This window comes from Ictidomys tridecemlineatus, chromosome 8, assembly GCF_052094955.1.
Source record: "Ictidomys tridecemlineatus isolate mIctTri1 chromosome 8, mIctTri1.hap1, whole genome shotgun sequence".
NCBI classification, from domain to species: Eukaryota; Metazoa; Chordata; class Mammalia; order Rodentia; family Sciuridae; genus Ictidomys; species Ictidomys tridecemlineatus.
The window spans coordinates 57,506,446-57,524,540 of record NC_135484.1 but is presented as its reverse complement, the minus strand read 5'-3'; the positions used below and the strand labels follow the sequence as shown (position 1 = coordinate 57,524,540).

The following is an 18,095-nucleotide window of genomic DNA, read 5'->3' as shown; positions in this document are numbered from 1 at the left end:
GAAGTGCCTCGGTAATGACAGAGGGCGGGGGGAGGGGGAAAGTTAATCATGGAGAAACAAACTAAATTAAAAAAAAAAGATAAATAATCAAACATGGCTGGCAGTACAAACCATATATCAATAGTAACTCTAAATGTTAATGGCTTAAACTCTCCAATAAAGCGACATAGGCTGGTAACATGGATTAAAAAAACAAATCCAAGAATATGTTGCCTCCAGGAGATACATCTGATTGGAAAAGACATACACAGGCTGAAGGTGAAAGGTTGGAAAAAAATATACCACGCACACGGTCCTTGTAAGCAAGCAGGGGTGGCCATCCTCATATCGAATAAAATCGACTTCAAGACTAAGTTAATCAAAAGGGATAAGGAAGGACATTATATACTGTTAAAAGGAACCATTCACCAACAAGAAATAACAATTATCAATGTTTATGCACCGAATAATGGTGCTGCGACATTCATAAAACAAATTCTCCTCAAGTTCAAGAATCAAATAGACCACAACACAATAATTATGGGTGACTTCAACACACCTCTCTCACCATTGGACAGATCCTCCAAACAAAAGTTGAATAAAGAAACTATAGAACTCAATATCACAATCAATAACCTAGACTTAACTGACATATATAGAATATATCAACCATCATCAAGTGGATATACTTTTTTCTCAGCAGCACATGGATCCTTCTCAAAAATAGACCATATATTATGCCATAGGGCAACCCTCAGTAAATATAAAGGGGTGGAGATAATACCATGCATTTTATCTGATCATAATGGAATGAAACTGGAAATCAATGATAAAAGAAGGGAGGAAAAATCCTACATCACATGGAAAATGAACAATATGTTACTGAATGATCAGTGGGTTACAGAAGACATAAAGGAGGAAATCAAAAAATTCTTAGAGATAAATGAAAATACAGACACAACATATCGGAATCTATGGGACACAATGAAAGCAGTTTTAAGAGGGAAATTCATTGCCTGGAGGTCATTCCTCCAAAAAAGAAAAAACCAACAAATAAATGAGCTCATACTTCATCTCAAAGCCCTAGAAAAGGAAGAGCAAAACAACAGCAAATGTAGCAGAAGGCAAGAAATAATTAAAATCAGAGCGGAAATCAACGAAATTGAAACAAAAAAAACTATTGAAAAAATTAACAAAACTAAAAGTTGGTTCTTCGAAAAAATAAATAAGATCGACAGACCCTTAGCCATGCTAATGAAAAGAAGACAGAGAACTCAAATTACTAACATACGGGATGAAAAAGGCAATATCACAACAGATGCTACAGAAATACAGAAGACAATTGGAAATTATTTTGAAAACCTATATTCCAATAAAATAGAAGATAGTGAAGACATTGATAAATTTCTTAAGTCATATGATTTGCCCAGACTGAGTCAGGAGGATACACACAATTTGAACAGACCAATAGCAATGGATGAAATAGAAGAAGCAATCAAAAGACTACCAACCAAGAAAAGCCCAGGACTGGATGGGTATACAGTGGAATTTTACAAAACCTTTAAAGAAGAATTAACACCAATACTTTTCAAGTTATTTCAGGAAATAGAAAAAGAGGGAGCTCTGCCAAATTCATTCTATGAGGCCAATCACCCTGATTCCGAAACCAGACAAAGACACCTCAAAGAAAGAAAACTACAGACCAATATCTCTGATGAACCTAGATGCAAAAATCCTCAATAAAATTCTGGCGAATCGGATACAAAGGCACATCAAAAAAATTGTGCACCATGATCAAGTAGGATTCATCCCTGGGATGCAAGGATGGTTCAATATACAGAAATCAATAAATGTTATTCACCACATCAATAGACTTAAAGATAAGAACCATATGATCATCTCGATAGACGCAGAAAAAGTATTCGACAAAGTACAGCATCCCTTTATGTTCAAAACTCTCGAAAAACTAGGGATAACAGGAACTTTCCTCGACATTGTAAAAGCTATCTATGCTAAGCCTCAGGCTAGCATCATTCTAAATGGAGAAAAATTGAAGGCATTCCCTCTAAAATCTGGAACAAGACAGGGATGCCCTCTATCACCACTTGTATTCAATATAGTTCTCGAAACACTGGACAGAGCAATTAGACGAAAGAAATTAAAGGCATAAAAATAGGAAAAGAAGAATTTAAATTATCACTATTTGTGGATGACATGATTCTATACCTAGAAGACCCAAAACGGTCTACAAAAAAACTACTAGAACTAATAAATGAATTCAACAAAGTGGCAGGATATAAAATCAACACACATAAATCAAAGGCATTTCTGTATATCAGCGACAAAACTTCTGAAACGGAAATGAGGAAAAACACTCCATTCACAATACCCTCAAAGAAAATAAGATACTTGGGAATCAACCTAACAAAAGAGGTGAGAGATTTATACAAGAAAACTACAGAACCCTAAAGAGAGAGATAGAAGATCTTAGAAGATGGAAAAATGTACCCTGTTCATGGATAGGCAGAACTAACATCATCAAAATGGCGATATTACCCAAAGTTCTCTACAGGTTTAATGCGATGCCAATCAAAATCCCAAGGGCATTTCTTGTAGAAATAGACAAAGCAATCATGAAATTAATATGGAAAAATAAAAGACCCAGAATAGCAAAAGTAATTCTAAGCAGGAAGTGTGAATCAGGCGGTGTAGCAATACCAGATTTCAAACTATATTACAGAGCAATAGTAACAAAAACAGCATGGTACTGGTACCAAAACAGGCGGGTGGATCAATGGTTCAGAATAGAGGACACAGAGACTAATCCACAAAGCTACAACTATCTTATATTTGATAAAGGAGCTAAAAGCGTGCAATAGAGGAAGGATAGCATCTTCAACAAATGGTGTTGGGAAAACTGGAAATCCATATGCAACAAAATGAAACTGAATTCCCTCCTCTCGCCATGCACAAAAGTTAACTCAAAGTGGATCAAGGAGCTAAATATCAAATCAGAGACACGGCATCTGATAATAGAAAAAGTTGGCTCCAATCTACATATTGTGGGGTCGGGCTCCAAATTCCTTAATAGGACACCCATAGCACAAGAGTTAATAACAAGAATCAACAAATGGGACTTACTTAAACTGAAAAGTTTTTTCTCAGCAAGAGAAAAAATAAGAGAGGTAAATAGGGAGCCTACATCATGGGAACAAATTTTTACTCCTCACACTTCAGATAGAGCCCTAATATCCAGAGTATACAAAGAACTCAAAAAATTAGACAATAAGATAACAAATAACCCAATCAACAAATGGGCCAAGGACCTGAACAGACACTTCTCACAGGAGGACATACAATCAATCAACAAGTACATGAAAAAATGCTCACCATCTCTAGCAGTCAGAGAAATGCAAATCAAAACCACCCTAAGATACCATCTCACTCCAGTAAGATTGGCAGCCATCATGAAGTCCAACAACAACAAGTGCTGGTGAGGATGTGGGGAAAAGGGTACTCTTGTACATTGCTGGTGGGACTGCAAACTGGTGTGGGCAATTTGGAAAGCAGTTTGGAGATTCCTGGGAAAGCTGGAAATGGAACCACCATTTGACCCAGCTATTGCCCTTCTCAGACTATTCCCTGAAGACCTTAAAAGAGCGTACTACAGGGATACTGCCACATCGATGTTCATAGCAGCACAATTCACAATTGCTAGACTGTGGAACCAACCCAGATGCCCTTCAATAGATGAATGGATAAAAAAAATGTGGCATTAATACACCATGGAGTATTATGCAGCACTAAAAAGTGACAAAATAATGGAATTTGCAGGGAAATGGATGGCACTAGAGCAGATTATGCTTAGTGAAGCTAGCCAATCCATAAAAAACAAATACCAAATGTCTTCTTTGATATAATGAGAGCAACTAAAAACAGAGCAGGGAGGAAGAGCAGCAGGAAAAGATTAACATTAAACAGAGACATGAGGTGGGAGGGAAAGGGAGAGAAAAGGGAAATTGCATGGAAATGGAGGGAGATCCTCATTGTTATACAAAATTACATATAAGAGGTTGTGAGGGGAATGGGAAAATAAACAAGGAGAGAAATGAATTATAGTAGATGGGGTAGAGAGAGAAGAAGGGAGAGGAGGGGAGGGAAGATAGTAGAGGATAGGAAAGGTAGCAGTATACAGCAGTTACTAATATGGCATTATGTAAAAATGTGGATGCGTAACCAATGTGATTCTGCAATCTGTATTTGGGGTAAAAATGGGAGTTCATAACCTACTTGAATCTAATGTATGAAATATGATATGTCAAGAGCTTTGTAATGTTTTGAACAACCAATAAAAAAAAGAAAAAAAAAGAAAGTGCATGAAGCAATAATAGTTTAATATACAAGTACATGCATGGAATTTTGTCCCTATTTGAAGCAAGTTAAGCAATTTGTATTTTTTAATTTGTTAACTTGCATCCTTTAATAACATAAGCCTACTTAATAATTTAAAGACATAATGCAGTTATAAATAGAAAATGAAAACAGTGTTCTCTTGAGGAAGAACACTATAATTGGAATTTTTAATAAACTGGAGAAAGGTTAGGTCCTTTCTACCATCTCAGAATCACATAGGAACTGTGTGCGGAACAGCAACACTACTTCATTCACATTCAATCCTAAGAGGTTTGCTCAGTTCTATGCAGATATAGTGGTGAGGAATGTCAGAGAATGTGAACACTGACATGGTTGTTATAGTTTTCTTGAGACCAAAATGGGTGTATCTATTTTTATTTTTAACTGAAGACAATAACACAGCTTTATCAAATGGAGATATATATTTAACACCAGAAAAAAAAGGTTGCTGACTTCATCCAGCTTTTTGTTTGAATGATGCTCTGTAGTATCTAAGAATGTCAGCATGTGGATTGGCTCAGAAGTTTAAAAATGACAGGATGCCCAATCAGAAGTAAATATTTTCATATAATCATGTAATGCAGGTTTAGATACTAAAGAGGTTAAATAAATTATTACAGAAATGCACTCAATATTGTACATTTTGAAAATCTGCATCAAGCATCTCTACAATATATTTATTTTTCATTAACCAGAACATGGTATAATTAGTTCAGTGCCCTTATCCAGATGTCAGCCTGTCTGACAGAGATTCAGGGTCTATCTGAGGCATAGTAAATTATGCTATTGCAAAGCTTTCACACTTTGATGACAGTGCTGGTATGATAGATGTTGGAAGATAACATTAAAAATGAACCATCTTCAGAATGTGTAACTGGCTGGTTCTATGCTTCCATTCCAACACATAAGTCTTCAGGAAGTAAAATCAGGCTGTTATTGTGCATGTAGCTCTGTACTGAGGAGCTGTCTGTTAATCTGGCAAATCTTTCTTTTCTAATAACCCCTCACCTGTGACAGTTTGCACCATTACATCTAGATAGTTATAAGACTTTACAAACCAATGGGCAGCTTCTCCCTAACACTCTTCATCTGGATAATTTCACACTCAAGTGCACAAAACATGGTTAACCTCACTCTACAAAGAAAATGCTTCGTCCCATTTTTCTTCATTTTATAAGAAAGAATAAAATCATATGAACTGAGATGATATGGTAGAATGGAAGAAGATTTCTTGGAAAATCAATTAGAAAATCAAAATAATTGCTTTTTCATGGAGCTTCCTGGAATAATTATCTGTGTCTGAAAAATAACATACCAGTGATGCCATTGGATTCCTGCTGCAGGTCACAGTACCAGAGTCGGTTCACTGGATCACATCCCTCCCTTATTGATAACAAGACATAGCGCCCATCATCAGATAACTACAAAGGAGACAAAAACAGTGCAGAGGCCTGATCAGAACAGACTTTTTGTGAGAAGATTGTTAAGTGTTAAATAAAAAACTAAGGTTAACTTCAAATGCAGTGTCTTTACCCGAAACTTAGGATCTGATTAAAAAAAATAAATAAATCTTAATAAGAAAAAAAAATACATCAATTTCAATTTATTTCAGTCTTAAAGAAAACATACCGAGTTACTTAAGTAAAAAATATCAATAGGTGCAACTGAATGTTATGAATCCCATGTGATTTTTTAATTTCAATCCTTCATCTATTCTTTAACTGAAAATATGTGCAATCTGTCTTTGGAACATTGGCATCTTTGACTTTTAAGTTTGTTTATAGGTTACATATTTTAAAAGTCATTGTCCTAAATGAGTAAGAATGAGAGAAGTGGGTGTAGATACAAGACGTCCACTGGTCACATGAGCAAGTTTCCACTGAATAACTTGTTATGCACATCTTTAGTCACCTCTACCACAAGATCTGAGACGAAAGGTCTGTGCTTCTGAGGATTTCCCTTTTGAGTATGAAATCAGCAGAATCTTGGGTAGTGAAAAAAATCTTGATTAAAAATCCATTGCAACAAACAATATGTTATTGAGTTGTCAAAGTGTAAAAAAGTGGTATCAAACTATTAAAAAAAAATCCTTTTGCAACTAATTTTTTTTCATTAAACTTTTAAAGTTAGTCCATGTTGGTATATGTAATTCTAATTCATTCTTTCTAACCCCTGCACACTATTAAACCCTGATTCCTCTTCCAGCCATAATATATTTAGATTGTTTCCATTTTTGTACTATTACAAACAATTCTTCAGAAAAAATTTTAAGCTTTATCTGTGACCTAAAGTGCATCCCAGGACATAGAAACAGAAGTAACATTGCTCAGAGTAAGATATACACATATTCAAATATTATTAGATGTTGCCAAATTATTCTCCAAAGTGGTTGTACCAATTTATGGTGTTACATGGCAGTAGTTTAAGACTATACACTACTATATACTATACTATACAGACTATATATACTATGTATATGACTATTCCACACCCTTATTATGATGTTATTTTGTTAGACATTATTCAAGATGTTTCTGTGATGATGTTTTTAAGATGAGATTACATTTAAATGAGTGAACTTGGAGTAAAGCACCTTTTACTCCCAAGTGTGGGTGGGCCTCCTTCAATCAAGTGAAGGACTTATAAGAACTAATCCTTCCCTGAGAAAGAGGGGAGGAAAATCAGCCAGTAGACTGCTTTTAGACTCAATTGAAACCCTTCCTTAAGTCTCCATCCTGTAGATTTAGGACTTGTCATGCTTCCAATCACAGAAATGGATTCTTTAAAATCCTGTCTACACACACACTTGCATACATACCCTGTTGGTTCTTCTTCTCTGGAGAACCTTAACACAATACCAAGTGTTATTCATCTTTCATTTCTTTCATTCAATAGATATTTATTAGACATCTATTATGTGCAAGACATGCTTCTAGATATTAAAGATACAACAGGGAACAACTTTGAAAAAAATGCTACATCTAATAAAGGAGAAAAACATATAAATATGGAAATAGCAATGTGTTACTAGGCTTTTTGATGCTGTAACAAGTAACTAGAAGGAAAGGTTTATGTTAGCTCTTGGCTTCAGAGGTTTCTGTCTACAGTTAGTTGGCTTCAAAGCACAAACATCATGGCAGAAGGGTATGGTGGAGGAAAGTCACTCAGCTCACAGCACAAGGAAGCTAAGAGAGGGTGTGGGAAAACGTCAGGGGCAAGGTATAGTCCCTATGGACATACCCGCTAGTGACCTAACTTCCTCTAGCCATGTCCCACCTACTTACAGCTTCCCCTACCACCCCACCCCAACATCCATTCCAATTGCTAATCCATCAAATGGATTAATGTATTGATGAATTTAGACCTCTCATGTTCCAACCATTTCCTAAAAGCTACACCTCTGGAGACCAGGCCATTAACAAATGAGCTTTTGGGTGACATTCCTCCAGATCCAACCCATACTGTGCAGTGATAAATGCCATGGAGAACACTAACAGGTTTTAGTAAGGAGGATAAGATGTGTGGGGAAGGACTGCAGTGTTAAATACAGCAGTCATGGCACGCCCATTAAGAAGGTATCTTTCCACTGTTTTCTGACATGTACTGTTTCAGATGAGAAATCATGTCATTTCTTATTTTTGTTTCCCGTATGTAATGTGTTTTTTATTCTCACTGCTTTTAACATTTTCTCGTTATCTTTGGTTTTCTGCAAATTGATTATAATGAACTTTGCTTAACAGCCTGTTTGTGATTTGTTGGGCTCCTTAGATCTGTGGGTTTGAACAGTTCATCAAATTTGCAACAGTTTTGGCCATGTATTTCTGATGTACATTCTTTTGTCCCCTTATCCCTACCTGGTTTTGTCCTACAGGTCAATGAGCTGGTATCTTATTTGTTTTAGTTTTTCTCTTTGTGATTTTAGTTTCAAGTGTCCTGTTTTCAAATTCACTGATGTTTTCTTTTATAGTATCTAACTACTGTTGAACTTATGCAGAAATTCTTTCATTTTAGAATTTATTATCTCTAGACAAATGCAACTCATATTTGTTTTTTCTACTTCTTTGCTTTATATTAAAATTTTCTAAAAATTTATAGCTCTCAGGTTGTGTTCTTAGCTTGAGTTATGAAATATCATTCAATTAAAATTATTTTTATAATAACTTTTTAAAAGTCCCTATATGTTAATTCTGTCATTTTTGGATCTATTTCTACTAATTTTTCTCATGGTTATGTCATATTTTTCTACTTCCTTAAACATATAGTAACTTAAAATTGGATTCTGGACATTTTGAATGTTGTCTGAATATTTTTCATTCTAATATGACTTTAAAACATTTGAGACAATTAGTTTCTTAATACATCAGCTGGATCCATTCAAGGTTTGCTTTCAAGCTTTGCCGAGTAAGGTGTATAAACCTACTGCTAAGATATGGCTTCCCTAGGGTCTCTGTTGAAAATGCTGTGTGTTCACAGATCTTTCCACTCTGATCAAAATGTGAACATCTCCCAGCCTTGTCAAACCTTTGGTAGTTGTCAGTTTATAGCTCTCAAGTTGTGTTCTTAGCTTGAGTTATGGAATCTCATTCACTTCATAGCCAAACACACAAAGGGATTTAAAGGCCAATTTTGAGACTCTTAATGGATAGTTCCGGCCTTTGGCACTCTGCCCTGAAAATTCCAGTGGCTTCAGTCTATTTGGATCCTAATTCAGTGAGACTGTAATCTCAGAGTTCCTCATCCTTGTGCTAGGGTCCAAAATACTCTCAGGCAGAAAGCTGGGGCAATTACAGGACTCTCCTCTCATGGGTCAGATCTGGGTGACAAATGACCAATATCTGAAAACAGTTGCTTGTCTACCTCACACAGTTTTCTAGCTATAAATGGCAGGAGGGCTAGTCAGTACCAGTTACCCCATGGTGGTTGTCATTGTGAACATTTTGAATGTTGTCTGAATAATTCATTTCATAAAAATCTACTATTTATGTCAATAAAACATTAACAAAAACAAAATCCTAGGAACTAACCAGACTGTCTCTTGCAATTTAATTTTTAAAATACAATCTAAGAATCTGTATTTTTAATTCATTAACTATTTTGCTGATATGACTTCCATACTCTTCATTTTGAGTATTCCATTCAACATGCTTTTCTCCTTTTTTCTTTATTTTATCAGTTTGACTTTCTCTCATTTTATTTTTGGTGCTGGGGTTGAACTCAGTTGTATTTCTAAGCACACACTCGACCACTGAGCTACCCCTTTCCCTGTATCAGTATAAATTTCTTTATATTTTTCCTTCTTTGATTGGTTTATAAGTTATACATTCTGTTTTTCCTTAAGCTTTAGTTTTTATATGCTTTAACTTTAGCTTAAAGAAAAACAGAATGTATAAGTTTTAGCTTTATAAATAGCTAATAAGCTATGTTCAGAATTTCAATCCCACCTTTTTAGGCCATCCAGTATTAAGAATATCATCAGCAATCTCTCAATTATAATTTTATTAAACAAAATCGAAAGCAGCCTCATTAACAATACTTCAAGCTTTTGTTCTCTTGTCCTTTAAATAAAGACAGAATCTGTAGAGCTTAGTGCTTAAAGTCATGCTACATCAATTGTAAATGATGGCTAATTCAGCTGTATCGATTCAGTCAAGAAAAAGACAGAACAGTAAAAATCACTGCAAGAACCACTGTCTCCAGCACATCTAATGAGCTCTTCTCAGCATTTCTGGCTGGACTCAATAGTTGTAGCAGTTTATATTTAATCTAAGGCAGGAAGTTCCAAAGCACACTGCTGTTAGAATGCTAACTAACTCAGTCTTCTTCCCTATGATTCTCTTCATTACAATTCAGAGATATTCTATAGGCACTAAAATTTGCTAAACTGGAAACACCTTACAGTGCTCAAGGTCTCATATCACAAAATCATTTCCAAGTCATTTGCTCCAAAATATACAGATTAGAAATACACTTTTTCCCACTAAAATTTAATCAATTGTAACACTTTCCTAATGACAGCCTCACAAGACTATTTCAAGGTCATTTGAAAGATGATTTTGGGGAATATTTGGGAGAAGGTAAAAATCTTGTTGAGGAAGACTTTTGAATATGAACAGAATAAAGTGATTTTCCTGAATGATAAAGGAAAAACAAAACAGCAGGAAAATCAAGGGCCCATTGGGTCTTTAAAAACAGCACAAATTCCACTTTGCAAAATGTTATTTTTTCAAAGCAATATGACAGCAACTAGAATAACTGTTCTCTGGAAGCTATTAATCTGATTTACAAACACTGATGTTTTGCAATTAACATTAACCTGACCAATTACAAAATATATAATTCCTATATTAATGCTTTTCACACTTTTCTTCTACTTTATGTTTGTATCATTAAGTCAATTTTTAAAAATCACTTCATTTCATAAAAATCTACCATTTATGTAAATAAAACATTAAGAAAAACAAAATCCTAGGAACTAACAAAAATGAAAAATTGATATTTGCTGTTATTAAATTGATAACTTGCATTTCTAATATTGCCAACAGGGAGGAAAGCTAAAACTCTTTACCATTCTTATTACTGTCAATTTTTAATATACACATTAGTTTGACAGTTTAATTCTATGAAGTCATTTGGATTACATTTTGAGTATGGACCAATATTTAGAAAATGTTAATGAAGGAAGAAAGTACTTCTATCTGTATTGATAAAAGTATTTGTACAAAGGGAAAAAAAAATCTAGTTCTACAAGGAATGTGGTATTCTACAGAGAGGTAAATACCATTGGTAATTCACTGGTACTTAGTTTTTTCATTCTCCATCACCAGACAAACATTTGAGGGAGAGAGGAAAAGAACAAGGAAAAAGGCCACCCTCTGAACTCCTGCTCTAGTGACTGTCTGAAGGCCTACTTCCCCGGGAGATGGGAGGAGCAGAGCCCGCTCCCTAGGCTTAGGGAATACCTCATTCTTCCCTCTTTCCTTGGCTCCTCTTCCCTGGCAGATTTCCCTGAAACTTAACTTCTGATCGGAGCAGCATTTGGGTTTGAGTGAAAGGGAAAGGCCCCTTATCTGCTTACTTTGGCTAACGCTACTTGGAAATATCACTAGTAATTGTAAAATGGACCCTCTGGGTGGTCCAGCCCAGTTCATCAAAGGTAACTACCAGACAGAGGTTCAAGGACAAAAACCTCCTGATAACAAAGTATATTCCTTTGTGCAGAGTGAAGGGACATGGCCACTGTCACCAAAGGCAGCTGGTTTAAATAGGAAAATCTAGGTCCCAGTCAACTTTCCATCTCTTCTGTGACACCAACCACAACCAGCCACTATTCAGGGGAGTCAGGGCTGAGACTGTTTATTCAATCAGCACTTACTGAGGTCCATCTGGTGTCTTCTGCTGAACTAGGCTGGAATACACAGATCCATAGGACAGGGATTTCACGAGCTCAGGATGAGATAGAAGACAAAGAATGATCCATATTGTGGGACATTAATAGCAGGAAACATAAAGTATGAGGGAGTGTTGGAAAAGAGCATATAACAGGGAGGAGGTTGGGAAGAAGAGTGAGATCTGGGAAGGCTACTGATAAGGATGGTCCTTTACTGCCTCCTGAAGGAGAGAGAGAATTCTCCTAAAAGAAGTTGCTTGAGATTTTCCATTCTTCCACTGCTATGCTAGTATAGGAATCCAGTACAGAGAGCTGTCTAATACACATTTGAGCTATACACACTCATTCTCAGGTGCATATCTCTGTGACAGTCATCAGCATACATACTAGATGCAGGGCAAGCCACCCTCTAGGACCGACACATTCATCCCTTGCTGGGTGCTGGAGCAGACAGCTTTCAGCTGAGAATCTGTAGAGGACTCCTCCTCACGTTGAAGTGCATGACCTCCCCCTAGGTCATTACACTCTTTTGGGTTCATCAGAGATACAAGGAATGGTTAATTCAGGAGACCCAGATGAGTGTCCTCCCTGGGGTCAGCAGAAGGCTGAAGGGTTAACCTAGATTAGCTCCCTGAAAAACTGGCAAGGCCTCAGTAACGAGTGTGTTGCAGCTCACCTTCTCCCTCTGGGCCTTCACTCCCTACCAAAGCAGAGACTTTGAAAGTACTCACACTAAACTTACAGTGCACAACCTTTGACCTCTGCATCTGCCTCCCAGGAAACCTGACCAGTAACAGCATGCCAGATATCAATGACACCCTGTAAATACTCAGTGTGTGGAACAGCAAAGCCATGGCCACTGTAGTTCCACCCAGTCGTCTGGGCAGGCCCAAGCAGAACACGTCTCCCTGCCTGAGTGCTGAATCAGGATTCTACAGATGGAGAACCAAGATAACTGATTTTTACTGCTAATAAGGTAGACATAAAAGAATGTGGCTTAGGGCTATGAATCAGCTGAGCTGTGAACTCCAACCCCTCATGTCTAGCTGTGGAAAAACTCATCAAAAACCACTGCTCTGCAGGGAGGTCAGAGGAATGGGAAAGAAGCGTTCCCTCCACCCTCTGTGGCTTCTCCCCTTGGCATATTTCATACTAACTTGAGAAACCTTCAGAAGTGTTGGCTTCTGTTTTTGAAGAGGTCACCCAATGGTTACTGGCAGACTCATATACATTTACCAAAAAACAGGGCACTGCATTTTACACTTTTATAAAAGAAGCTACATTAATTCATTAACTTTTAATTGTGCATACTGTAGTATCAGGCTCCACTGAGACAGTGATATTTACCAAGAAAATCTTTGATAAATATCAAACATTAGAGTATGCATTTTCTATTTTATTCTGTTAGGTTCACACACGCTGGTCTCACACACACACTATTCAGGCAACTTAGCATAACCAGAAATATAACTCCTCCAAACCCATAAAGAGAAAACCCACAGAATTTAGAGAAAAATAAACAGCAGCCAGGAGAATCTAGTTCCAAATAAATGGTCTTACAGTTAATGTCTTCAGTTAGTGGCTCATGTAAGTGTGATTTATTTGGATCAGCCCTGGTCAAACTACTCCATTTTTACAGGAGTTTGTCAGATCTACCTCAGGTCATTTGATTGACATGTGTGAATCTACAGAAAAAAAAAATGTGTGGAACGGATATTACTGTATCAATAATAGAAATTTCCCTGAAAAATGGGATCTTTATTTTTAAAAATAAACCTCTGTTATTATTTTGATTACCAGCAAAATAAAACTTTAAAAGCTGACGAACGCTCAGTCAGTACTATTTCCTGATACAATAGCTGGGTTTTTCCAATGATCCAAGTGAGCGAGGCTTCCTTCCTGCTAAGGGAGATCCAGAGAAAAGTGTTTAACATTTTCCTCTCTAATCGCTTAACTATGAAATTAGATGCCCTTCAAGACAGGAAACAAACTAATATTTATGTATACAAAGAAATGTAGCCTTTTATCAAATATATTATTTTCAAAGAAAAACTCAAAAACTATTTTATGCTGGAGCTGCTCAACTCAAGTCATGTGGTCTTGGGTTAATAACTAAATCTTCATGGACATGAAATTTCTTCATATGTATAATTTTTCCACTTAGAAGATGAAGAAAGTTTTTCTATGATTTGAATCTACATGCACTTCTTCAGGCTGAGGAAAGTGTCTTCTTTTCTATGTTACAATAAAAGAATTAATTGCGTATTCATAAGGTATACTAAAAAGTGGTGACACTTGAAATTGTCCCAGATACTAACAAAAGAAGTGAAAGTGAATTTTAATAGCTTTGAGAGTTCATCATGTTCCTCTCAGAGCAGGAAACTTCATCAAATTTATTTTACTGACTCGTTTGGATTCCTTTCACAATAGTTGTGAATCATAACAACATTCCTTTAATCCTTTAATATTAATTATGTTTCCGACACTTAATTTTTGGGAAAACTTTTAAATGTCAAACTAACCACCTACAATGATGGCTTTTCATAAACGGGACTCATTTATGGATTTATAATGAAAAAGAGTGTCAGTAAGAGAAGCACAGAAGAATCCACAGGCACGTGCAAGTATGTATTAAACTAACATTTCTAACAGGCAGCAGTCATTAGATCGCATTAGCCAGCTTTCCCAGTTCAGTATGGCACAACAGCAATGGGGAAAAAAGAAATCAATCCAAGCAACACATGAGGTGCTACTTTACACGCAAAAAAGAGAGGAGGAAATTCTATAAAAAGAAAACCCATTCAAATTAAAATAAATAATGTAAATCTTGATACCATCTAGCCACTAACATTTCTAATCTCTTCTGGTGGTTTCTCTGGCAGAGAAGCATAGTTATTTAATAATCTACTGTCTGTTTTCTTTTTTCTCTTACTGAGCAATAACATGGGTCAGGTGAGAAAAGTGATTAATCACTAAATCCAATATTATTACATGTTGAGCATCTCTACTCCCAAAATCTGAAATCCAAAATATTCTAGTATCTGAAACTTTTTGAGCACTGATATGTCACCACACCTGACCCCATGTAACAGTTCATAATCAAAATGCAGGTGCACGAACAATGTTGTATAAAATTACCATCAGAGCTGGGTACGATGGTGCATGCTTGTGATCCCAGCGGCTCAGCAGGGAGGATCATGAGTTCAAAGCCAGCCTCAGCAACGGCAAGGCGCTAAGCAAATCAGTGAGACCCTGTCTCTAAATAAAATATAAAATAGGGCTGGGGATATGGTTCAGTGGTTCAGTGCCCCTGAGTTCAATCCCTGGTATCAAAAAAACAAAAACAAAAGCAAACAAAAAATTACCATCAGGTTATGTATGTAAATTGTATATAAAACATAAATGAATTTTTGCTTAGACTTGGATCCTATCTTCAAGGTGTCTTATTAAGTATATGCAAATATTACAAAATCAGGAAAAATCAGAAATCCAAAACCTCTTCTGGTCCCAAGTATTCTGGATAAGGAATATTCAACCTATACTACAAAAACATCTCTCCTGTCAAGAGCTGTTTTATGGCTAGAGAGCAGCATTACCCTGCTTGCTTTAGCCCCATGTAGGTCTGCAGTTTGGCATCCAGCTTTTCTGTCTCCCGACCAGGCTGCAGAGATTATCCCATGTTCTAATCAGCATGGTGGGTGTTACCACAGAAGGCAGTGCTAAGGACAGGAAGACGGTGGTGGACACTAGAAAAGGGATTACTAGGTACTAGGGGAAATAAATGCATGAACTGTGCCAACTAGGAATAAGATTGCTGAACCATTTCAGCTCCAAGTCAAAAATACTCAAGAAGTAAGGGGCAGGAGAAGATGTCCTTAGGAACATCCCTGGCCTTTCCTGTGGATGTTCTGTAAGGTGAGACCCTGCTGGTCCTCACATGCATGAACTTGAATAGAAAGAAAAAGGCAGTGAACATTACTGAGTGCCAGCTGTGAGTCAAGCATCAAGCGATGCACTTTCCATGTTAATGTGTGTAATATGTGTATTATATACATATAATTATGCATATAGTTTTTTGTAATTACTAAAGGTGACAAGTGAACATATCAAAATGGTTCATGGTGATATATGCCAAGATTTAGGATTACATTTGTTAAAACAAACAAAAACAACAAAAAAAATACTTTTTTCACAAATTAGGTACAGTAGAAGCAGGTTCTCCATGTAGGCTAGATCATCACACAGAGGCTTGGCATTTTCTCCTTCCTCCTTTCTAAAGCGGCTTCATGCACTTCCACAATCTTCATTCTAGAGCACCCTCTGCTGGGAACAGTGGCTCAACATGTTTGATATCTTTAGAACGCCTCACCATCAAACACCAAATGCTCACAATGGACCAAAATAGAGATTTTTAAAATTTTATCCAACAGAATCTTCTAAAACACAACCACATCTATCCCTCCACAATCCTGCACTTCAACTAAAGCCTCATGGTCTATATCAAATAACTGACATTTCTGTCCATCAGAGCCAATGCCTGCTATCTGTTTTGTGCTACACCCTGGGGGCACAAGGGAGCTTTAGTTCCTGAGCACAGTAAGTAGTCTAGCATGTTCAGGAAGGACTGAGGGCAGGAGGTGGCCCAAGGTCTTCACAAGCAGGTGAGGCAGGCAGTGGTAAACACAGCCTCTCCTTGCAGGATGAGGTAACCCACAGATGGGGCTTCCCTTGTGACAAGAGGCCCCAGGAAAGAGCTGGCCTTAAGTTATCTTAAAAGATCCCTGCTGGAAAAGAACAGAAGGGGAGCAGCAGGGAGGTGTGAATCTCAAGGGAATACTGCCAGGAGCAGAAGCCTTGGGGAGGATGGGGCAGTGCAAACGGTCAGCCAGAGAGTGCATGACCCAGACAGGGGAACAACAGCAGAGAGACTCCCAGAACTGAGGGCATCTCACTAAAAGAGTACCATTGGGGTAGCTGGCATATGGGCACACGCATGACAGTAACAGGCCAAGACAGACACACAAACTATTGCAGATGAGCAAAGATCCCATCCCTTTCTCTATTTCCTCCCCTGTGTGCCTTCTGGAGAAACTAAAATAGGATAATTGGGCTTGGGAAAGGGAAGCAACATGCAAATTGGAGAGTGATATTTTGTTTTGAATTGCAATGGCACTTTGATAATTCTATCACTCAAAAGGGACCAGGCTGGGTGAGGTGGCACATGTCTGTAATCCCAGCAGCTTGGGAGGCTGAGGCAGGAAGATGTTGACTTCAAAGCCAGCCTCAGCAATGGGCACTAAGTAACTCAGTGAGGCCCTGTCTCTAAATATAATACAAAACAGGAATGGGGATGTGGCTCAGTGGTTGAGTGCCCCTGAGTTCAATCTCAGTACCCACCTCTCCACACACACACCCCCGCTCCCCCCCCCCAAAAAAAAGTATCCGGAAGCTCTGGATTCTCCCAGAAGGAAGAAAATCTTTTGGTGTGGGGGTAGATGTGCCCCCAAAGGCAGCATGTTGGAAAGCCACAATCGTTTCTCACAGGAAATCACTGAATTCTCCCTGCCCAAGGCAAGAAAGACCTGTCCTCTAAGGAAGGCAGAGAAGGCATCTGTGAAGGCAGGAAAATGAGTTATCATAGCACCCGCAGGGAGATATGAAGGGAAGTTCTCAGTGAACTTGGATTGCGGCTGTCAGCCAGCCAGAAAGACTGACACCCGTGCAGCTCCTGCCCTCTCCACAGCATCCCTCCACCCAAACCCACAAACCCAGCTCTGCACGCCCCACTTCTCACACCCAGCAGCTATGTGCTCAGCCAGAAGCCTGCTTCAGGAATCTATGAGAAACTGTGACAAATCCTCCTTCCACACACTTTCAGAGCTGAAAAAGCCCTGGAGGAAACCAAGAAAAGAGACATGGACAGATGAAGGGACTCTCCTGAGGCCACACAGGTGGCACTAGAATAAAAACCGCCTGATTTGTTTCAGTACCTCTCTAGCACTGTAACTGTGGCTCTTTAGTTCCAGGGCAAATACTTTAGAAATAAAAGCAACAACTGCAGCACATGCCTTTGGGTGTGGTTATTACAAAGAAGACCACCACATTGCCCTAAGATCTGACGGATATGTTAGTGAGCTTTGTGTTGCTATGACCAAAATACATGACAAGAACAACTTAGAGGAGGAAAAGTTTGTTTGGGGCTAACATGTTCAGAGGTCTCAGTCCACAGATGGCTGATTCCATTGCTCTGGCCCAAGGTGAGGGAGCACATGAAGGACAAAAGCCCAGCAGAGGAAAGTTGCTTGTCTCATGGTGG

The 18,095-nt window shown here is 37.8% G+C and overlaps 1 protein-coding gene across 1 annotated transcript in view; it reads right to left on the bottom strand.

Annotated features, from left to right (window-relative positions):
- Prep (prolyl endopeptidase) overlaps positions 1-18,095 on the bottom strand; it is a 118,102-nt gene that overhangs the window by 61,489 nt on the left and 38,518 nt on the right. Inside the window, exon 7 of the mRNA XM_005330129.5 lies at positions 5,708-5,813. Within this exon, the coding sequence (XP_005330186.2) occupies positions 5,708-5,813 (106 nt within the window). The remainder of the gene's footprint in view (positions 1-5,707; positions 5,814-18,095) is intronic.